The 24,010-nt window shown below is 48.1% G+C and overlaps 1 protein-coding gene across 1 annotated transcript in view; it reads left to right on the forward strand.

Moving 5' to 3' along the window:
* Window positions 1-5,096: 5,096 nt before the first annotated feature.
* C13H20orf96 (chromosome 13 C20orf96 homolog) overlaps window positions 5,097-24,010 on the forward strand; it is a 29,390-nt gene continuing 10,476 nt past the window's right edge. Inside the window, exons 1-6 of the mRNA XM_066586117.1 lie at window positions 5,097-5,177; window positions 10,036-10,168; window positions 10,251-10,363; window positions 15,692-15,841; window positions 18,426-18,525; window positions 23,596-23,753. Coding sequence (XP_066442214.1) covers window positions 5,097-5,177; window positions 10,036-10,168; window positions 10,251-10,363; window positions 15,692-15,841; window positions 18,426-18,525; window positions 23,596-23,753 — 735 coding nt within the window. The remainder of the gene's footprint in view (window positions 5,178-10,035; window positions 10,169-10,250; window positions 10,364-15,691; window positions 15,842-18,425; window positions 18,526-23,595; window positions 23,754-24,010) is intronic.

Consider the following 24,010-nt stretch of genomic DNA (forward strand, 5'->3'; position numbering starts at 1 on the left):
AAGCCTGCTGTGTGTGATACTGTACTCAGCGCTGTGTACCTAAGCCTGCTGTATGTGATACTGTACTCAGCGCTGTGTATCTGAGCCTGCTGTGTGTGATACTGTACTCAGCGCTGTGTATCTAAGCCTGTTGTGTGTGATACTGTACTCAGCGCTGTGTATCTGAGCCTGTTGTGTGTGATACTGTACTCAGTGCTGTGTATCTGAGCCTGCTGGGTGTGATACTGTACTCAGCGCTATGTATCTCAGCCTGCTGTGTGTGATACTGTACTCAGCGCTGTGTATCTGAGCCTGCTAGGTGTGATACTGTACTCAGTGCTGTGTATCTAAGCCTGCTAGGTGTGATACTGTACTCAGCGCTGTGTATCTGAGCCTGCTGGGTGTGATACTGTACTCAGCGCTGTGTATCTGAGCCTGCAGGGTGTGATGCTGTACTCAGCGCTGTGTATCTAAGCCTGTTGTGTGTGATACTGTACTCAGCGCTGTGTATCTGAGCCTGCTGGGTGTGATACTGTACTCAGCGCTGTGTATCTGAGCCTGCTAGGTGTGATACTGTACTCAGTGCTGTGTATCTGAGCCTGCTGTGCGTGATACTGTACTCAGCGCTGTGTATCTAAGCCTGCTGTGTGTAATACTGTACTCAGCGCTGTGTATCTAAGCCTGCTGTGTGTGATACTGTACTCAGTGCTGTGTATCTAAGCCTGCTGTGTGTGATACTGTACTCAGTGCTGTGTATCTAAGCCTGCTGAGTGTGATACTGTACTCAGTGCTGTGTATCTAAGCCTGCTAGGTGTGATACTGTACTCAGTGCTGTGTATCTGAGCCTGCTGGGTGTGATACTGTACTCAGTGCTGTGTATCTGAGCCTGCTGGGTGTGATACTGTACTCAGCGCTGTGTATCTGAGCCTGCTGGGGGTGATACTGTACTCAGCGCTGTGTATCTGAGCCTGCTAGGTGTGATACTGTACTCAGTGCTGTGTATCTAAGCCTGCTAGGTGTGATACTGTACTCAGTGCTGTGTATCTAAGCCTGCTGTGTGATACTGTACTCAGGGCTGTGTATCTGAGCCTGCTAGGTGTGATACTGTACTCAGTGCTGTGTATCTAAGCCTGCTGAGTGTGATACTGTACTCAGTGCTGTGTATCTGAGCCTGCTGGGTGTGATACTGTACTCAGCGCTGTGTATCTGAGCCTGCTGTGTGTGATACTGTACTCAGTGCTGTGTATCTAAGCCTGCTAGGTGTGATACTGTACTCAGTGCTGTGTATCTGAGCCTGCTAGGTGTGATACTGTACTCAGTGCTGTGTATCTAAGCCTGCTAGGTGTGATACTGTACTCAGCGCTGTGTACCTAAGCCCGCTGTGTGTGATACTGTACTTAGCGCTGTGTATCTGAGCCTGCTGTGTGTGATACTGTACTCAGCGCTGTGTATCTAAGCCTGCTGTGTGTAATACTGTACTCAGCGCTGTGTATCTAATCCTGCTGTGATACTGTACTCAGTGCTGTGTATCTAAGCCTGCTGTGTGTGATACTGTACTCAGTGCTGTGTATCTGAGCCTGCTGTGTGTGATACTGTACTCAGCGCTGTGTATCTGAGCCTGCTAGGTGTGATACTGTACTCAGCGCTGTGTATCTGAGCCTGCTGTGTGTGATACTGTACTTAGTGCTGCGTATCTGAGCCTGCTGTGTGTGATACTGTACTTAGGGCTGTGTATCTGAGCCTGCTGGGTGTGATACTGTACTCAGCGCTGTGTATCTAAGCCTATTGTGTGTGATACTGTACTCAGGGCTGTGTACCTAAGCCTGCTGTGTGTGATACTGTACTCAGGGCTGTGTATCTGAGCCTGCTGTGTGTGATACTGTACTCAGGGCTGTGTATCTGAGCCTGCTGTGTGTGATACTGTACTCAGCGCTGTGTTTCTAAGCCTGATGTGTGTGATACTGTACTCAGGGCTGTGTATCTGAGCCTGCTGTGTGTGATACTGTACTCAGCGCTGTGTATCTGAGCCTGCTGGGTGTGATACTGTACTCAGCGCTGTGTATCTAAGCCTGCTAGGTGTGAAACTGTACTCAGGGCTGTGTATCTGAGCCTGCTGGGTGTGATACTGTACTCAGCTCTGTGTATCTGAGCCTGCTAGATGTGATACTGTACTCAGGGCTGTGTATCTGAGCCTGCTGGGTGTGATACTGTACTCAGCTCTGTGTATCTGAGCCTGCTGTGTGTGATACTGTACTCAGCGCTGTGTATCTGAGCCTGCTGTGTGTGATACTGTACTCAGCTCTGTGTATCTAAGCCTGCTGTGTGTGATACTGTACTCAGCGCTGTGTATCTGAGCCTGCTGGGTGTGATACTGTACTCAGGGCTGTGTATCTAAGCCTGCTAGGTGTGATACTGTACTCAGGGCTGTGTACCTAAGCCTGCTGTGTGTGATACTGTACTCAGCGCTGTGTATCTGAGCCTGCTGTGTGTGATACTGTACTCAGTGCTGTGTATCTAAGCCTGCTAGGTGTGATACTGTACTCAGTGCTGTGTATCTGAGCCTGCTAGGTGTGATACTGTACTCAGTGCTGTGTATCTAAGCCTGCTAGGTGTGATACTGTACTCAGCGCTGTGTACCTAAGCCCGCTGTGTGTGATACTGTACTTAGCGCTGTGTATCTGAGCCTGCTGTGTGTGATACTGTACTCAGCGCTGTGTATCTAAGCCTGCTGTGTGTAATACTGTACTCAGCGCTGTGTATCTAAGCCTGCTGTGTGTGATACTGTACTCAGTGCTGTGTATCTAAGCCTGCTGTGTGTGATACTGTACTCAGTGCTGTGTATCTGAGCCTGCTGTGTGTGATACTGTACTCAGCGCTGTGTATCTAAGCCTGCTAGGTGTGATACTGTACTCAGCGCTGTGTATCTGAGCCTGCTGTGTGTGATACTGTACTTAGTGCTGTGTATCTGAGCCTGCTGTGTGTGATACTGTACTTAGGGCTGTGTATCTGAGCCTGCTGGGTGTGATACTGTACTCAGCGCTGTGTATCTAAGCCTATTGTGTGTGATACTGTACTCAGGGCTGTGTACCTAAGCCTGCTGTGTGTGATACTGTACTCAGGGCTGTGTATCTGAGCCTGCTGTGTGTGATACTGTACTCAGCGCTGTGTATCTGAGCCTGCTGTGTGTGATACTGTACTCAGCGCTGTGTATCTAAGCCTGCTGTGTGTGATACTGTACTCAGCGCTGTGTACCTAAGCCCGCTGTGTGTGATACTGTACTCAGCGCTGTGTATCTAAGCCTGCTGTGTGTGATACTGTACTCAGCGCTGTGTATCTAAGCCTGCTGTGTGTGATACTGTACTCAGGGCTGTGTATCTGAGCCTGCTGTGTGTGATACTGTACTCAGCGCTGTGTATCTGAGCCTGCTGTGTGTGATACTGTACTCAGGGCTGTGTATCTGAGCCTGCTGTGTGTGATACTGTACTCAGCGCTGTGTATCTGAGCCTGCTGTGTGTGATACTGTACTCAGGGCTGTGTATCTGAGCCTGCTGGGTGTGATACTGTACTCAGCGCTGTGTATCTGAGCCTGCTGGGTGTGATACTGTACTCAGCGCTGTGTATCTAAGCCTGCTAGGTGTGATACTGTACTCAGGGCTGTGTATCTGAGCCTGCTGGGTGTGATACTGTACTCAGCTCTGTGTATCTGAGCCTGCTGTGTGTGATACTGTACTCAGCGCTGTGTATCTAAGCCTGCTGTGTGTAATACTGTACTCAGCGCTGTGTATCTAATCCTGCTGTGATACTGTACTCAGTGCTGTGTATCTAAGCCTGCTGTGTGTGATACTGTACTCAGTGCTGTGTATCTGAGCCTGCTGTGTGTGATACTGTACTCAGCGCTGTGTATCTGAGCCTGCTAGGTGTGATACTGTACTCAGCGCTGTGTATCTGAGCCTGCTGTGTGTGATACTGTACTTAGTGCTGCGTATCTGAGCCTGCTGTGTGTGATACTGTACTTAGGGCTGTGTATCTGAGCCTGCTGTGTGTGATACTGTACTCAGCGCTGTGTATCTGAGCCTGCTGGGTGTGATACTGTACTCAGTGCTGTGTATCTGAGCCTGCTAGATGTGATACTGTACTCAGGGCTGTGTATCTGAGCCTGCTGGGTGTGATACTGTACTCAGCTCTGTGTATCTAAGCCTGCTGTGTGTGATACTGTACTCAGCACTGTGTATCTGAGCCTGCTGTGTGTGATACTGTACTCAGCTCTGTGTATCTAAGCCTGCTGTGTGTGATACTGTACTCAGCGCTGTGTATCTGAGCCTGCTGGGTGTGATACTGTACTCAGGGCTGTGTATCTAAGCCTGCTAGGTGTGATACTGTACTCAGGGCTGTGTACCTAAGTCTGCTGTGTGTGATACTGTACTCAGTGCTGTGTACCTAAGCCTGCTGTGTGTGATACTGTACTCAGGGCTGTGTATCTAAGCCTGCTGTGTGTGATACTGTACTCAGGGCTGTGTATCTAAGCCTGCTGTGGGTGATACCCTGTTGCCGCCGCCTGCTGTCTTCACCTCAGACCAGGTAAAGCAAGTTCCCGCCTCTTTGAGGAAGAAGCTACAGTTGCCGCGCGCTCCCCCTGGCATTTCAGCCGCAGTTCAGCAGCGCTGCTGAATAGAGCCACCTGATTGGCTCTTCGGCACCACGTGACTACACAGCGTGCACGCTCAGCCGTGCACTACACACTACACTTAAGCAGCACGGGGTTAGGTTTAGGTTTACCTAAACCTAACCCTAAACCCTAACCCCGTGCTGCTTGCGTGTAGTGTGTAGTGCACGGCTGCTGAAGGCAATCCGCGTGCACGCTGTGTAGTCACGTGGTGCCGAAGAGGCAGTCAGGTGGCTCTATTCAGCAGCGCTGCTGAACTGCGGCTGAAATTCAAAATATGCCTCCCCCTGCTGGCCAGCTCAGCCATTACACTCTTTAGAGGGAGCCGCAGTATCGTGTAAAAATGCATAGCCACATTGGTACACCCCCTGTTGTGGGGTGTGGTAACATGGCGGCTGGTGATGACGTCAGCTTGTTGCCACAGTAACGGAAACAGGTGAGAATAGAACGGAGAATGGAGAGGCAAATACAGAGAAATCAGACACAAAAGGAGCGCAGGACACCGCCGGGTACCGTGTGCAGACCGTCTGATAATGTACGCCGAGGCTGACATAATATACCCCTTCCTCCAGAGACTGACTGATAACTGCACCCCCGGAGACTGACTGATAATATACCTCCCCCCCCCTCAGAGACTGACTGACAATATACCCCCCTGAGACTGTCTGAATCTACACCCCCCCCCTCAGAGACTGACTGATAATATACCCCCCCGAGACTGTCTGATGATATACCTCCCCCCCTCAGAGACTGACTGATAATATACCCCCCTGAGACTGTCTGAATATACACCCCCCCCTCAGAGACTGACTGATAATATACCCCCCTGAGACTGTCTGATGATATACCCCCCCCCCCAGAGACTGACTGATAATATATCCCCCTGAGACTGTCTGATGATATACCTCCCCCCCTCAGACTGACTGATAATATACCTCCCCCCCCCCCCCCTCAGAGACTGACTGATAATATACCCCCCGGAGACTGACTGACAATACACCCCCCCCTGAGACTGTCTGATCATATACCCCCCCCTCCCCCCGAGACTCTGATAATATACCCCCCTGAGACTGTCTGATGATATACCCCCCCCTCAGAGACTGACTGATAATATACCCCCTGAGACTGTCTGATGATATACCTCCCCCCCTCAGACTGACTGATAATATACCCCCCTGAGACTGTCTGATGATATACCTCCCCCCCCTCAGACTGACTGATAATATACCCCCCTGAGACTGTCTGATGATATACTTCCCCCCCCTCAGAGACTGACTGATAATATACCCCCCTGAGACTGTCTGATGATATACCTCCCCCCCTCAGACTGACTGATAATATACCCCCCTGAGACTGTCTGATGATATACCTCCCCCCCTCAGAGACTGACTGATAATATACCCCCCTGCGACTGTCTGATGATATACCTCCCCCCTCAGAGACTGACTGATAATATACCCCCTCAGAGACTGGCTGATAACTGCACCCCCAGAGACTGACTGATAATATACCCCCTCAGAGACTGGCTGATAACTGCACCCCCAGAGACTGACTGATAATATACCTCCCTCATAGACTGACTGATAATAAACTTCTAGAGTCTGACTAATCCCCCCCCCCTCCCCCAAGACTAACTGATAATATACCCCCCCTCATAGACTGACTGATAACTGCACCCTCAGAGACTAATAATATACCCCCTCTCAGAGGCTGACTGATAATATTCCACCCCCCCCCCCCAGAGGCTGACTGACAACATACCCCCCTTAGAGACTGACTGATAATATACCCCCTCAGAGGCTGACTGATAACTGCCCCCCCCCCCCCATGGACTGACTGATAATATATCCCCCACACCCCCTCAGAGATTGACTGATAACTGCACCCCCAAGAACAATATACCCTCTGAAGCTGACTGATTCCCCCCCCCCCCGAGACTGACTGATAATATTCCACCCCCCAGAGACTGACTGATAATATACCCCCCCTCAGAGACTGATAACTGCACCCCCCAAGAACAATATACCCTCTGAAGCTGACTGATCCCCCCCCCCCAGAGACTGACTGATAATATTCCACCCCCCAGAGACTGACTGATAATATACCCCCCCCCCTCAGAGACTGATAACTGCACCCCCAGAGACTGACAATATACCCCCTGAAATTGACTGATAACCCCCACAGATACTGAGTGATAATATTCAACTCTTGCAGAGACAGACTGATGATATACCACCCTCAGAATGACAATATACAGCTTGAAACTGACTGATAGTATACCCCCCCCCCCCCCGAGTCTGACTGATAACTGCCCCCCCCCCCCCGAGACTGACTGGTAATATACCTCCAGAGACTGACAATATACCCTCTGAAACTGACTGATACCCCCCCCCCCAGAGACTGACTAATAATATTCCACCCCTTCTGAGACTGACTGATAATATACCCTCAGAGACTAACTGATAATATACCCCCCCTGAGACTGACTGATAATATACCCTCAGAGACTAACTGATAATACACCCCCCAGAGACTAACTGATAATACACCCCCCAGAGACTAACTGATAATATACCCCCCCCCCCAGAGCCTGACTGATAATATATCCCAAGAGACTAACTGATAATATACCCCCCCAGAGACTAACTGATAATATACCCCCCAGAGACTGATAATATAGCCCCTCCAGAGACTAACTGATAATATACCCCCCAGAGACTAATTGATAATATAGCCCCCCCAGAGGCTGACAGATAACGCACCTCCAAAATGACTGATTGAAAATGTACACTGATTATACTGAAACTGACTGATGACAACCCCCCCCCCCCCACCTACCCCAAACTGACTAATAATATTCCTCTCCCCCAGAAACTAATAATGTACCCCCAGAGGCTGACAGATAATGTGCCCCCCCCCCCCCCAAAGACTGACTGATATGGTAATATACACCCAGAGACTGACTGATAATGTAGCCCCTCCCCCCCACACAAACTGATAATATTCTCCTCCCCAGAAACTGATAATGTACCCCCAGAGACTGACTGATAATATAGCCCCCTCCCCCCAAACTGATAATATTCCCCTCCCAAGAAACTGATAATGTACCCCCAGAGACAGACTGATGATATACCACCCTCAGAATGACAGCATACCACTTGAAACTGACTGATAGTATACCCCCCAGAGTCGTCTGACTGATAACTGCACCCCCCCCCCCCCCAGAGACTGACTGACAATATTCCACCCCCCAGAGACTGGTGATAATATACCCCCCCTCTGAGACTGACTGATAATATACCCCCTCAGAGGCTGACTGATAATATAGCCCCCTCCCCCCAAACTGATAATATTCCCCCCCCCCCAGAAACTGATAATGTACCCCCAGAGACAGACTGATGATATACCACCCTCAGAATGACAGTATACCACTTGAAACTGACTGATAGTATACCCCCCAGAGTCTGACTGATAACTGCACCCCCCCCCCCCAGAGACTGACTGATAATATACCTCCATACCTCCCTCCTCAGAGACTGACTGATAATCTACCAACAGAGACTGACAATATACCCTTTGAAACTGACTGATTCCCCCCCCCCCCAGAGACTGACTAATAATATTCCACCCCCCAGAGACTGCTGATAATATACCCCCCCTCTGAGACTGACTGATAATATACCCCCTCAGAGGCTGACTGATAATATACCCCCCCAGAGGCTGACTGATAATATACCCCCAGAGACTGACAATATACCCTCTGAAGCTGACTGATACCCCCCCCCCCCCCCCCCTGAGACTGACTAATAATATTCCACCCCCCAGAGACTGGTGATAATATATCCTCCCTCTGAGACTGACTGATAATTTACCCCCAGAGGCTGACTGATAATATACCCTCAGAGACTAACTGATAATATACCCCCCCCAGAGACTAACTGATAATATACCCCCCCCCCCCGAGACTGACTGATAACGCACGCCCAAAATGACTGATTGATAATGTACACTGACTGTACTGAAACTGACTGATGACCACCCCCTCCCCCAGACACTGACTTGATAATATAGCCCCCCCAACCCCAAACTGACTAATAATATTCCTCTTCCCCAGAAACTGATAATGTACCCCCAGAGGCTGACAGATAATGTACCCCCCCAAAGACTGACTGACTAATAATATACTCCCTCAGAGGCTGACTGATAATATACCCCCCCAGAGGCTGACTGATAATATACCCCCAGAGACTGACAATATACCCTCTGAAGCTGACTGATACCCTCCCCCCCCCCCAGACTGACTAATAATATTCCACCCCCAGACTGACTGATAACGCACCCCCAAAATAACTGATTGATAATGTACACTGACTGTACTGAAACTGACTGATGACCACCCCCTCCCCCAGACACTGACTTGATAATATAGCCCCCCCAACCCCAAACTGACTAATAATATTCCTCTTCCCCAGAAACTGATAATGTACCCCCAGAGGCTGACAGATAATGTACCCCCCCAAAGACTGACTGACTAATAATATACTCCCTCAGAGGCTGACTGATAATATACCCCCCCAGAGGCTGACTGATAATATACCCCCAGAGACTGACAATATACCCTCTGAAGCTGACTGATACCCTCCCCCCCCCCCAGACTGACTAATAATATTCCACCCCCAGACTGACTGATAACGCACCCCCAAAATAACTGATTGATAATGTACACTGACTGTACTGAAACTGAGTGATGACCACCCCCTCCCCCAGAAACTGACTTGATAATATAGCCCCCCCAACCCCAAACTGACTAATAATATTCCTCTTCCCCAGAAACTGATAATGTACCCCCAGAGGTTGACAGATAATGTACCCCCCAAAGACTGACTGATAATATAGCCCCCCCCCCCCCCACCCCGGAACTGATAATATTTCCCTCCCCAGAAACTGACAATGTACCCCCAGAGACTGACTGACAGACATCACTACCCTCTACCAGACAGTCTGACATAACTGCCCGCAGAGACTGTCTGACTATAATTCTTGTCTGATTGGCCCAGAGCTCCTTGAAGATAGACGAGGATGCAATGCCACATGCTTCCACAAGGTGGCGCACTGCACTGCAGGAACACATTATACAGCTATGACCTCTGGGCAGAGGATAACAGATTGAATTATGTATCCGTCACCTTCTCTTATGTCACATGCACCCTGAATACTGTCCAGACCCCCCGCCGCGCTCGTGTCACACTACAACTCCCAGCATCCTCTGCAGGCTGTCCAGTAGGCCCGGGTACCACCACTACATGAGGCCTCGTATGCGGTCATGTTGATGGGATGTGATCACTTGTATACAGCCCCTCCACATCTCATATTGTACTATTCTCTTTGTTTAGGGTCACATCATGTCTCAGCCGCTGATGCCAAGTGGACATCACTGTACGGTCAATGGAGGGACCGCCGCCTGCCGCCATGTGACTCGCCGAACGCACGAGAATATGACGGATACCTCTGTAAAGAGATGGATGGGTAATACTGGGGATTGTACTGACCTATCAGGATACAGCTTTTGTTTTCTACTATCATTTAACCCTTTCATGGGTGCTTACAGGTGATGAGAACCTCACAAAAGTGAGCGCTCAACGAAACGCCTCAGACTGTCAGCTACGTAAGAACTGTAATACGGAAACAAGCAAAATCAAAAGCAGCGGTCTCACTCTGACGGTACGTGTATCTCTATGTATTTATCTGTACAAATCATGTTCTTACGGACTATTTAACATCTTTGAAATGGGGGCATTGACTCCTCTGTGGTTCCTTCAACCCCCATCAATGCCCGTTCATATATTGGCTTATCTTTGTGTATGCAGTACTTCTATTTACCAATAGATGGCAGCAGAACAACAGGAAATATTCTCTTATCACATACAGATGTAGGGTTTATCAATCACCCATTATAAGGGTCCAGTCGCATGTAGCATTCGCGCATAGCTGGGTTGTGACCGTGATGTGGCTGACAATCTGGATGGGGATACAGGTCCATGCAGCTTGTTAATGAACTTAATGTTCACTAGCCATAACTTACAGAAAAAGAAGCCAAATACGCACCACCTGATAAACTGTAAGGAAGGAGCAATCACCATATACCCTAGTGGCATGCAGAAAGCCAGATTGCAATATGGAGGAACTAAATGTTCAGTGCAGACTAATGAGCAACCACTCAACCCAATATTGGGGAAGGGGTGACGGCTGGCAAACATAGTCTGCATATATGGACCAATACCAAGGATGCCAGCCATAAATAAATGTCCACACCATGCAGGAATAACCCCCCTACTGGCAAAGCAGTGGATTGGCCTGTATCACCACAGTGCCCCTCACTGGCAAGGCATCCTAGGCTCCCCCAGCATCTATAGCACACTGATAAATGTAGGTGTTAGCTTGTATTTCGGCCAAAACACGTAAGCTGACGAGTCGCAGTAAATCCACCACACGTCCGTCAGAACCCACGCTATCTCACTAATAACCAAATTAAAATCACAGAGGTGAGAGAAAAAATGTACAAAGACATGACTCACAGAAAAAGAAGCCAAATACGCACCACCTGATATACTGCAGGGCAGGCTCAATCACCATATACCCTAGCAGCATGCAGAAAGCCAGATTACAATATGGAGGAGCTAAATGTTCATGTGTTAATGAGCCACTCAACCCAAGATGAGGGATGGGGTGACTGCAGACAAACATAGTCTGCATATATTAACCCTTCCCAATCCACTGTCTGACGTCTCAAGACATTCTGATTGAAGGCTGTACAGCTCCTATGTTGGAAGACATAGGGTATTCTTACTGTAGATTACTGGCCGCGGTGTTGTCGGGGACCTCTCCAGCATGTCCCATACTGCAGTACTGGCTCTAGCCAGCAAATGGCGCCTTGGTATAATGGCAGAAAGAGAGAACCCCCTAGGAAACCCTGAATCCAAAATTGGATTGCAAAGAGTTAACCGTTACCAAGGATGTCAGCCATAGATAAGTACATACAGCAATGCAACCACTACTGGCATATTGTAATCTGGCTATCTGCATGCCACTAAGGTATATGGTGATCGAGCCTGACCTGCAGTATCAGGTGGTGCGTATTTGGCTCCTTTTTCTGTGAGTTATGCCTTTGTACGTTTTTTCTCTCACCTCTGTGTTTTAAGTGTTCACTGGCTGTTCATTGTTAATAGCCATGTGATTTAAAGGGGTTGACTTTACTATTGATAGCTTATCCTCAGGATAAGCCATCAATAGTCGATCTACGGGGGTCTAACGCTCAGAATCTTGCTAATAAGCTGTATGCTGGGCCCACTGTCAGTGTGGACAGAGCCAGAAGCAAACAGCTGTCAGCAGTGCAGCGGCTCGGGTTACTATTGAATGGAATTAAGTGGAAACTGCACTTGCAACACCAACTCAGGCCGCTGCATTACGGACAGAGCGGTCTGCTCTCTCCGCAGTGAGAGTGGGCCCTGCGAACAGCTAATCAGCGTGTATTATGAGCAGCAGACCCCCACTGATCAACTATTGCTGACCTATCCTGTTCTAGAAGTTTCCCACTGCGTTTCTGGACTCCCTGAGGGTACATTCACACAGGTGACTGCAATATTGGTCTGTGAAACTCAGACTGATATCATACTTGCAAACATGCAAATTTTCTGCAAGTGTGATGAGTCTTATAAGAAAACACATTGCATTGCTGTAAATGTGAATTTGGCGTGCAATGCGATTTTTGCCTCCCATAGGAAACAATCGGTGATATTGCCCAAAAATCGCACGTCAATAGATCCATTGCGAATAATGGGTTCTATTTCGGTGTGTGTTTTGTGCATCTCACAATGCATGAAATTCACACTATAAGGGCGCATTCAGACGACCGTATATCGGACGGGTATTCACGCCGGCCGATATACGACGTCTCTCTGCAGGGGGTGGAGGCTAGAAGAGCCGGAAGCAGTGCACTGAGCTCCCGCCCCCTCTCTGCCTCTTCTCCACCCCTCTGCACTATTTGCAATGAGAGGAGCCGGGATGGGGCGGGGCTAAGTGCCAGGAATTAGCTCCGCCCCCATGCCGCCTCTTCTAATTGAAAATAGTGCAGGGGGGAGGAGAGGAGGCAGAGAGGAGGCGGGAGCTCAGAGCACTGCTCCCGGCTCTTCCAGCCTCCTCCCCCTGCAGAGAGGGACACCGTATATCGGCCTGGCGTGAAAACCCAGCCAATATACGGTCTTCTGAATGCACCCTAAAATTGCCTGTGTAAATACAGCCTTAAGTTATGGCCACATGGGATATTTCGTTTCCAGAAGCAACAAAGTGGATGGGATTTCACCAGATCTTAACACGCTGTGGGGAAAAAAACAGAATTGATCTGCAGTGTGCATTTGAAATCTGCAGCATGTCGAGTGTTTGCTGCGGATATTCACTGCGGAATTCACTCCTTTCAACAGAGTGAATTTCAGGCAAACTCCACTTGTAACCCTGTATAATTCATTACTGAGTCGTTGGTGAAGTTTTCCACAGGATTTGGTAAAATCCATGGCAGAACTTGCTCTATGGGCGTTACACCCCGTGTGGCAGTACTCTGTTGAAAAGTAGTTAACCACTTAAGGACCAAGCGGCACTTGGTCCTGGGCTTTAATCCCAGCCGATCGCAGACATACGACACGGGATTAAAACCTCTGCTTTTGCAATCAAGCAGGGGTAGGTCGGGTTCCCAGCGGTTAGTCACAGCTGAGAACCTGGAGGAGAAGGGAGAAGCGGTTTTTAACCACTTCTGCCTTCTCCTTCCCTCCGGTGCATAGCATACATATTATATATCAAAATGTCTGAAACAAACTGGAGGAACCATATCTATACTTTATTTTAGCGTAAATATACTACAAAAAAAAAACTATAAATGTTAAAAAAATCTTTTTTTTTAGCTTTTTACCCGCAATAAAACAAAAAAAGAACGGGAAAAAAAAGTCAGTGGAAAAGATATTTAACCCCTTAACGACCAATGACGTACCGGTACGTCATTGAGTCGCGGGGTATGTATGAAGAGAGGTTGCGTGGCAACCTCTCTTCATACAGTGCGGGCGTCAGCTGTTTATAACAGCTGACACCTGCGGGCAATAGCCGCGAGCGGCCGCGCGGCCGCTCGTGGCTATTAACCATTTAAATGCCGCTGTCAGTTCTGACAGCGGCATTTAAATCCCCCGAATGATGTTCGGGGATCCCCCACGGCCCCCCCCCGCGGTGAGATCGGGGGAGCCGTGCAGGTGTCATGGCTGCTGGGGGCCTAATGAAAGGCCCCAGGGCTGCCTTAACAGACTGCCTATGAAGCCATCCCCGTGGGGTGGCTTCATAGGCTGCCTGTCAAAAAGCAGTATGACGTAATGCTATAGCATTACGTCATACTGCAGGAGCGATCAAAGCATCGCATGACTTCAAAGCAATGTAAAAAAAAAATCAATAAAGTTTTTTTTAATGGAAAAAAAAAAAAATTGCAAAAGTTTAAATCACCCCCCTTTTGCCATATCTATTATTAAAAAATCTTAATAATAAATTAAAAATATGTATTTGGTATCGCCGCGTCCGTAAAAGTCCGATCTATCAAAGTAGCGCAGTATTTTTCCCGCACGGTGAACGTCATCCGAAAAAAAAAAAAAACAACGCCAGAAATACACTTTTTTAGTTACCCAGTCTCCCAGAAAAAACGCAATAAAAAGCGATCAAAAAGTCGTATGTACTCCAAATTGGTGCTATCAGAAACTACAGAACATCCCGCAAAAAATGAGCCCTTGCTCAACTACATCGACGGAAAAATAAAAAAGTTATTGCGCGCACAAAATGACGGCAGAAAATAATTGAAAAAAATTCAATGTCTTTGAAAAAAAAAAGAGGAGTATAGTAAAAAAAAACCTATACAAGTTTGGTATCGTAGTAATCGTACTGACCCATAGAAAAAAGTTATGTCATTTTTTTTACTGTTTGTGCGCCGTAGAAATAAGGCGCACTAAAAGATGGCGAAATTTCGTTTGTTTTTTTTTTCATTTTACTCCACTCAGAATTTTTTTAAAGTTTTTCAGTACATTATATGGTACTTTAAATAGCACCATTGAAAAATACAACTCGTCCCGCAAAAAACAAGCCTTCATACAGCGACGGTGATGGATAAATAAAGGAGTTACGATTTTTTTAAAGGGGGAGGAAAAAACGAAAATGGAAAAAGAAAAAGGTGCCGCGTCATTAAGGGGTTAAGCATAGCCCTACATGTCATGAAAAAAAACAGCCCAAAAATAATTTTGGTAGCTGAAGGAAATAAAAATAGGGCAATAACACCAGCGCATGGGTAAAATGCCTAAAGTGTCTGGTCCTTAAGGGGTTAAGGGCTATTACCTGCTATTTCTTTTCTGTAATGCCGGCTGCCTTTCAGCTTCGCTCCATTAGGTCACATCAATCAATAACCTTTGCTCAGCTTCAGGCTCTATTGGAAATGTGGGTAGAAATTCATCTCTTTTCTCATCAGAGGCTCATCTGTCCTTTCCTCATGCTTTAGGGCTTATTCACATGGACGTATATTGGCCAGGTTTTCACACCCGGCCGATATACGCTGCCCCTCTCTGCAAGGGGATGGGGCGGGAGCTAGTGTGCTGAGATCCCGCCCCCTCTCTGCCCCTCACCACTGTTTGCAATGGGAGGGGCGGAGCTTAGCTTCACCCCATGCCGCCCCTCACATTGCAAACAGTGGCAGGGGGCGAGAGCACAGCATACTAGCTCCCGCCCCGTTCCACCTCGACTGATGCAAAAGGGCCCTTAGTGTATAAAGGACTGATTTTCATCATGAGTACAGGATGATCCTAAAACACAAGCAACAAAACCCTCAGTGTAGTCTTCATTGATTGGTTGACAGTATAGCCTCATTTCTGGGGTCCGTGTTTTTGGTGTAATGCGAGCTCCGGGGTCAGACTATAGCAGTGTATAGATTTAGTAGTGGGCTTTTCTCTATGTCTATGTTCGTGTCTCTTCCTCTTCCAGTCTTATACAAGGCCGCCCCTATCGAGTCTGGTCTCCCAATGTGAGCGCCTAGAGGAGGTGAATGCCTGCATGCACAAACGAATCATGGAAATGGAAGACAAAGCCATGAAGAACGCCACCCAGCAACTTGAGCAGTACGACAGGGCAGACGTGAGTTCGCATCCGCATTTATTTGATTTATTAAAGACTCTTGCTTCTGTCCGCGTTTGATATAACTCATTATAAGGTCATGATTACACGGGCGATCCTCCATCCCATTGGGGTACACAGCTCTAGACCATGGGATATACGACTCACAGCTACTGATCACTAGGAGGCGGCACTAAGCAGAGAAGTGTTAGCCCCTTACTAGCTATATCCCTCCTGCTGGCACTGAGCTGACCAGTTTTAGCTTAGTGTCTATAGGAGGCAGACCTACCTATCACACGTCCGCGAAGCAGGGTGATAATGGGAGGCAGGATTCTCTCCCGTTACCCCGAACGAGGCAGGCGAACAGAGGACGAATCCTTACTTTACTGTTGTCAGCGCCAACCTCTGAAGAAAAGGTGGCCCATGCACTGAAAACTAACAGGCTTGTTAACCCGCCAGCTATAGTGTGCCCCTGTAATTTATATACGGAGTACCCTCATACCTTGCTCTAAAGGATGGTTGCTGTAGGGGGTACTGCTGGAGGCCAGGACTGCTTTTTCCTTCTCTCTACAGTGGGTGAGTAAGGGGTCCCTAGTGGCAAAATATCTGTCCTGGGCCGAGGAACATCTGTTGGCTCACTCAGCCATTCACATTCTCGGGGTGAACAACTGGGTGGCTGACTCAGCAGGAGGACGGCTATCTCGTGGGAGTGGGAACTGCATCTCGAAGTATTTCGGTTGATATGCCGCAGGTGGGGCCAGCCAGACGTGGATCTGATGGCCTCCAGGTTCAACTACAGGTTACCGACCTTTGTGACCCGATCCTGGGATCCCCTAGGTGGCGCGGTAGACGCACTCATAATCCTGTGGGAAGAATTCGGGTTCCCATATGCATTCCCTCTGTTCCCGCTGATCTTGCGACTGCTCAAGAAAATCAGGCAGGAAGGCCTTCCAGTCATCGTCGTGCCTCCAGATTGGCCATGCAGAGCACAGAACGCGGAGCTCATCGACCTCCTAGTCGACACTCCATGGCACCTTCCAGTACGACCCCACCTTCTCTATCAAGGACCCCTCTGCCACCACAATTTGCCCACGCTACATTTATCGGCGTGCCTATTGTGACCGCCGTCTTAAGATCTCACAGCTTTGGAGAGTCGGTCATCCAGACTATGATAAAGGCTAGGAAGCCCTCTTCTCCCAAGGTTTATCATTGGGTATGCAGGAGCTTCTTCCTCTGGTGCAAGCAGCGGAATGCTCACCCTATGTGGTTCTCCCTGCCCCGAATCCTTTCCTTTTGGCAGAGTGGTCTGGAGTTGGGACTGGGCCTCAGTTCCTTAAAAGGACAGGTGCCGGCCCTCTCGGTGCTTTTTCAGCATCCTCTGGCCTCAAGGTCGGCGGTCTGCACCTTCTTGCAGGGTGTCGCTCATGCCGTTCTTCCCTATCGTTCCCCGGTACCACTGTTGGACCTAAACTTGGTACTGACTGCTTTACAATCTCACCCCTTTGAACCACTGAAGGAGGTTCCTGTGCATCTCTTGACGTGGAAGGTTGCCTTTTTGGTGGCTATTACTTTCATTTGCAGGGTATCTTAGTTGGTAGCTGTCTCGGCTAAGCCACTGTTTAGGGTGGTATTATAACCTGTTCCGTCATTTCTTCGTAAGGTGGTATCGGTCTTCCACTTTAATGGGGAAATCGTTCCTCCCCTTTTTTTGCCCTGCCCCCGATCATCTGAGGTCACGGGCCCTCCATAGGCTGGACCTGGTGCAGGCTTTTAAGATCTATCTCTCGCAGACGGCCTCTTTCAGGTGTTCTGATTCTCTTTTTGTCATCCCTGAAGGGTCTGATACGCAGGGCTTCTCACCTCCAAGATAGCTATCTCCCGCTGGATTCTTTTGTCCGTCTCTGAAGCCTACCATGCAGGAGGAAAACCACCCCCCTTCCGGGTCACACCACATTTGGCTCGGACAGTAGGGGCTTCTGCCAACCAAGTGTGTAAGGCCGCCACTTGGTCCTCCTTGCACACTTATTCCAAATTTTATCAGGTCGTCAATTTAGCATCCACAGACCCCACTCTGGGGCGCAGAGTTCTGCAGACTACCATCAGCTGATTGTATATGTTCTCGAACTCCCACGAGCGCCTTGGCTCAGCCAATCAGAGCCAGTGCTCGATGAACCAATCACAGCCATTCGACCGAAACGTTGCCGTAATTTTTGTAATGGGGAAATAAATCTTGTATTTTTCTACATTGCTGAATGCTGCCAGTCACTATTTCCTTATAGCCATTCAGTGATGTCATTCACTCTGATTGGCTGAGCCAGTGGTGCTTGTGATCTAATGACAGCACACGCTTGCTGGAGGCGGGAAGTATTCAGAGCCCCGTTACCAGGAAGAGAATGCTGTCAGTGCAGAGGACACGGCAGCCTGCCACAGCGCGAGGGACCAGGATGCTGCCGGCTAGGTGAGTATTGCTGTTTTTTTTTAATCTATTGTAGCTAAGGCTTATTTTTGGGGGAGCGTTTATATTTCAAATTGCGGTAGGCCTTATTTTGGGGGAAACATGGTGGTACATTGGGCCTAACTCAATGGTTTCTGTATCCTCACACAGAGTAATGTCCATACAGTACAGATTTGGGCACAAGAGCAGATTCGCAATGCTGAGCGGGATCTGGAGCTGACCAGGAACAGGAGTGAGAAACGTGTGAACGGTAAGAGGTCACTAACTCCTTCCTGCATTATAGGTTTCCTTCGGGGACATGGACGCTGCAGATATTCCTGCCTGGGGACAATCTGCCGCCTTTTACAGGATCAGCCATTGGATGAGATTCAGGAAGTCTCATCCACAGGCTGCAGAATAAATCTGCCACGTAAACGGACCTGCGCTGCGGATTTTACATTTAACGTGAATTTAGGTTACAGAATTTCATAGAATGCAGATCACAATGATCCCATGAGCGGATCTAGCCTAAACATCCTGTGATCCGGCGTCAGTGGAAGCAGAACAGTGGTTGGTTATTAGAGGGAATCCATCACTTGTAGCCCTGTAAGGGCTTCTGGCTGAACGTAGGCGACCTGCTGAGTCCGGGGATCCCTAAGCGAACTGCACATCTGGATTATCAGGTGCCGGATTAAAAGAATGTTACTGTATTTAGGCCTAGTAAAAAGAAAAGTGGGATTGGCCAGTAAGGGACGCACCCCCGGCAGGGAGGTAGTCGTTTTGGACTATAAGGCCTCTTGTCCATGGGGAAAATCAGGCCCGCCGCCGATTCTTTATGCAGAATCCCGCTGCGGGTCTCTCCTGCCCCGCGGACATGAGGCTAAAAAGGAGATTAAATTTACCTGTCTGGACGCTGCGGATCTTCCCTCCTTCGCGGCCGGATCTTCTTTCTTCGGCTTGGCGGATGTGCTCGGCACGCCGGCCGCGTGCATGCGCCGGGCACTCCATTTTTTTTTTTTAACCCTGCTCTCCCGCGCCGGAGAGCAGAAATTCAGGTACTGGTGTGCCGTGGATCCGGACGGCTTCCAGAGGCTTCAATAGAAGCCTGCTGGAGACCCGCACTAAAAATGGAGCATGCCGCGGGTGTTTTCCCGCACACACAATCCGCGCCTCAGGGGAAAATGACATCCGCAGGTATTTAACTACCTGCGCGTGTCCAATGCATCCCTATGGGGCGCAAATCACGCTGCGGATTCTTAATTTTATTTTAGCAGTGGACATGAGGCCTAAAGCTACACACTGGTGATGTGACTGGTTAATAGACTCCCGCCTACCATTAAGGCTATACCTCTTTGTTGTCTTTTATTTATCCATGCTGCAAGATGTAGCGTCAGCTTAGGCTATTTAGCATCTAGCTGGCAATATGGATGAAGGAGTAGCATAGGCACCAAAGATGAGTTTAGGCTGAAGAAAAAGAATGTCTGCACTATACACCTGGTCAATCATTAGACAGCAGGTCTTTGTGTCCGTGTCAGCAGTAGAAAGCGTTCACACCTATTTGATGTGTACGCTCCTACTATTTATACGAGTAACAACTAGTAAATTAGGAGTCCTTCAACATTGGGTTCCTTCCTGAATATAAAGAATTGGTTCCTGAGAAGTCGGAAACAACAGAAATGCGTTGAACCAAACTTCATAGAGTTAAATCATAAGAAGTCAATGACCCGATTGTCATATCTGACATTTGATATCTAGTAGGACAGACCTTTATATATCTGCGGCATCTGACCTACTCTTCACCTAGTGCATTATTTGTAACTCGACACACCAATTTATGCAGTGATGCGAGCAGTAATACTTATAAATGAATGATTGATCCGGAGGACTAATGGCTGGTTTAGACGCAACGATTCTCGCTCAAAAGTCGTTCGAAGGACATCTTTTGAGCAATAATCGTTGCATGCATTTGCAGGGCAAGGTGATCAAATGGCAGTTTGATTGACAGTTTTGAGCGATCACTTTGCGCTCCGAGCGGGGTATACAGAAGACATCTGGAGCGCTGTATACTCCTGCTGTGTTCACGGAGCGCATAGCTGTTATACAGCTGTGTGCTCCATGCGGGGTATGCAGAAGACAAGCGGGGCCACCTATCTTCTGCATCCAGCTGTTCTCTTCTCGCAGCACTCAGCCGTTATACAGCCGAGCGCTCCGAGCGGGGTATGCAGAACACAGCCGGACCGCTCTGTTCTTCATACCCCGGCTGTGTTCATGGAGCCGTAACCCGCTGAGAACTCCTGATAAGGCTGATCATTCTCTTTCAGCATGCTCTCCGTTGAGCGATAATCGTTGTGTCTAACTGAACCATTGCAGTACCCCGATATTAGTGGGGAATAATTTATTGGGGCAGCCACATGTTGATATATGCCCTTTGAGTGTTGATGCCAGTCGGAGTATCTTGAGATTGGCATAAAGTATATGCGCTCCAGGCCCATAAATACACCTTAGAACATAAGGAATAGATGCGATCGGAGTGATTGGCATTGCTGAATGTTATGGTACGCTTACTGTATATGTGAATCCCGGCTGCTCAGGGATTGGCATAATATAAAAAGTATATATACACTGGGTTCGACCTTAGTGTTTGGCTGTGTTGTATGTCCTCCTGTTTTATAGTTTGTTTTGTCTATCCGGGCATTTTTTTTATTATCTGGGAATTAAAAGTTAAGTTTTATAAACTTCCAGAAATCAGAACTATGAAAATAGTTTAAAAAAAAGGCAAATTCTAAAATATCTGCTCACTTGTGAAAATTCTAGTATTGCTTTATTTTAATATAAGAAATATGAAAATGTCTTAATATCTTATGAAAGATCACGAAACATGAAGCCATGTCTGATTTCACAAATACCCAATAGGTAAGTCATGTGACTGCGCCCTGCCGGGAACGTTCACAACCGACCAGGAAACATATTTTGTATTTCCGCCGCACTTCAGTAGCGGTGAGCGATTCCAGCGGCCTGATTGGTTGTTGGGGACACCCCCCCCTTTGGAGATCTGCACGAGTGGGTGGCCCGTTAAATAAGCAGCAGCACGGCCGTAGAAGGGTCGGCAACTAACCCTAACCCTAAACCCTAACCCCCAACCTTAAACCCCAACCCTAACCCCTAACCCCCCCACGGGTCTCGTGAAGTAGTACTCGTGCAGAGTACTACTTCAAATACACACTCCAAAGGGGGGGGTGTACCCAACAACCAATGAGGTCGCTGGAATCGCTCACCGCTACTGAAGTGCAGCTGAAATACAATATATGCAACCAGGAATCTGTTATTATTACACAATGAGACCTTTCATGGAATTTGCACTTGGCAGCCATTGGAAAACTTTTCTCAAAATCTTAAACTGTGGTAATTCCTTAATTGCCCCAAAGACGGTAACATTAACTCCGTGTAGCCGCGCTTGTGGAAGGCAGAATGTGCTGCGATGGGGGCGAAATGTGTAGAATTCACCAATTAAATACTATATTATAACCTTCAACGACGCGTCAAAGTGTTCTTAAATGGACACTAAACTGATATTCTATCTGCTCTGCAATTGCAGTGACGTCTATTGCTAGCTGTTATCAGCCGTGCAGCGAACTTGTGTAAGCTGGGGCTACATATAGACTTTCTGGTGCTGATACAGATACATGGGACGACTATTGTCCGAATATTCGCTCAGTAGAGTAAATGTAAGTAAACACGGCCACCAAGCGGTGGATGACCGAGAGTTTCTTTACTAGTCGCTTCACCTAAAAGTAGTCGCTGGTTCATTAATTTTCTTCTGGTGTAAACGGGCAATTGTTTGTCTTTCAACAACTTGCCAATGATTTTGCCGGGCGGTGTGCGCTTCAGCGAGGGGAAAGCTGGATGACTGGACGATAATCGCTCTGTGAAAGCACAGAAACAACACTTGTTCGTATGCTAACAGTTTGCTGTAGCGACTACTTCTGGGGACTGTTCGAACGATAGTTGTCCTGTGTAAAGCCACTTGTAAGGCACGGGCACACAGATACTGATCCAGCCTGTGATCCGTGGCAGGAAACCACAGATGAGCCACGGAGTTCTGCCACAGATTGTACATGCAGGTACCACGGGTCCACATATGGATGCAGCCCATCTTAGGGCAAATTCACGTGCAGAATCCACTTTTTGCACAACGTTGAGTTGAAATCCGTGCGTGGAAAAAATCTGCACCTTATAAAATACAACCTGGATTTTCATTCAGATGAGGGGGACACTTATTTATGTGGATTTCGCCGCGAATCTTATGCGAAATCGCCTTGAATTTCATACAGATTCCACTTCCAATACTTACGCAATCCGCCATGTGCGCGGCCCCGGGGTATGTCCACAAGGGGCATGTGGCAGCGAGTCCTCAGCAGAACCCACATATTGCAAGCAGATTTGGCGCAGATTTCCCTTGAAGGGGTAAAATCCGTTGCAAAGGTTGACATATTGTGGATATAAAATCTGCGTCATAAGTCGGTTTACGCGGCGGATTTATTCCGCAGTATGCGGATACGGTTTGGGAAATCTCATCTTTTTTGTTACTGCAACACACTGCGAATTTTCCACATTCAGATCCGCAGTGAAGTATATGCAGCCTGTAAGCTACACGTGATTGGACTCTTGGGCTTCATTCACACGGGTGTAAACTGGACCAGTGTCGCCGTATGTGTATGTGCGTGTTGTATGTGTGTATGTGCGTGTTGTATGTGTATATGTGCGTGTTGTATGTGTATATGTGCGTGTTGTATGTGTGTATGTGCGTGTTGTATGTGTATATGTGCGTGTTGTATGTGTGTATGTGCGTGTTGTATGTGTATATGTGCGTGTTGTATGTGTATATGTGCGTGTTGTATGTGTGTATGTGCGTGTTGTATGTGTGTATGTGCGTGTTGTATGTGTGTATGTGCGTGTTGTATGTGTGTATGTGCGTGTTGTATGTGTGTATGTGCGTGTTGTATGTGTGTATGTGCGTGTTGTATGTGTGTATGTGCGTGTTGTATGGGTGTATGTGCGTGTTGTATGGGTGTATGTGCGTGTTGTATGTGTGTATGTGCGTGTTGTATGTGTGTATGTGCGTGTTGTATGTGTGTATGTGCGTGTTGTATGGGTTTTTGTTGTGTATGTGTGTTTTGTTTTTTTACATCCATCAGTTTTTCACTGCATTTGGGCAAAAAAAATGCAAGTAGGCCAAATTTTTGGTAAATCGCGAGCGCTAGCGCCGTAGTAGTAATGGGGTGATTACTGGAGTTGGAGATTCCTCTTTCTGATCCTGAATTCTGTTGTCTCCAATTTTCAGTTTTGCATCTTCAGCTGCAGAATTGTGAGGAAAGGATGCAAGAGACCCAGAAAGACCTCCAACAGCTGCAAGAGTACCGGGACCGCGGCCATTCAGTACAATCGCTTCAAGCTGCAGAGCTCGATAGACAGTTGCTTGCGCTAAGTGAGCTGCATCAGGTGAAAAGGGTCATGATTTGGGGGGATTGTTCAGGGAGCCGACTTCACCCTCCGTTCATTAGTGTGGTGAGAACTAACCTTAGTTTCATCTATGCAACCGTAATAGGATGACTGTCCCAGCTGACCTGCGGTCATACTACCCCGAACTCAGACCATCAGAGGAACCTATAGTGCTCTGTGTTCGGGTCAGTAGATCCGTGGTTGGGACGGGACATTAGTCCATATTATGGGCACATAAATGCACCCGTAATGTGAAT

The sequence above is a fragment of the Eleutherodactylus coqui genome, chromosome 13, assembly GCF_035609145.1.
Source record: "Eleutherodactylus coqui strain aEleCoq1 chromosome 13, aEleCoq1.hap1, whole genome shotgun sequence".
Taxonomy (NCBI): Eukaryota; Metazoa; Chordata; class Amphibia; order Anura; family Eleutherodactylidae; genus Eleutherodactylus; species Eleutherodactylus coqui.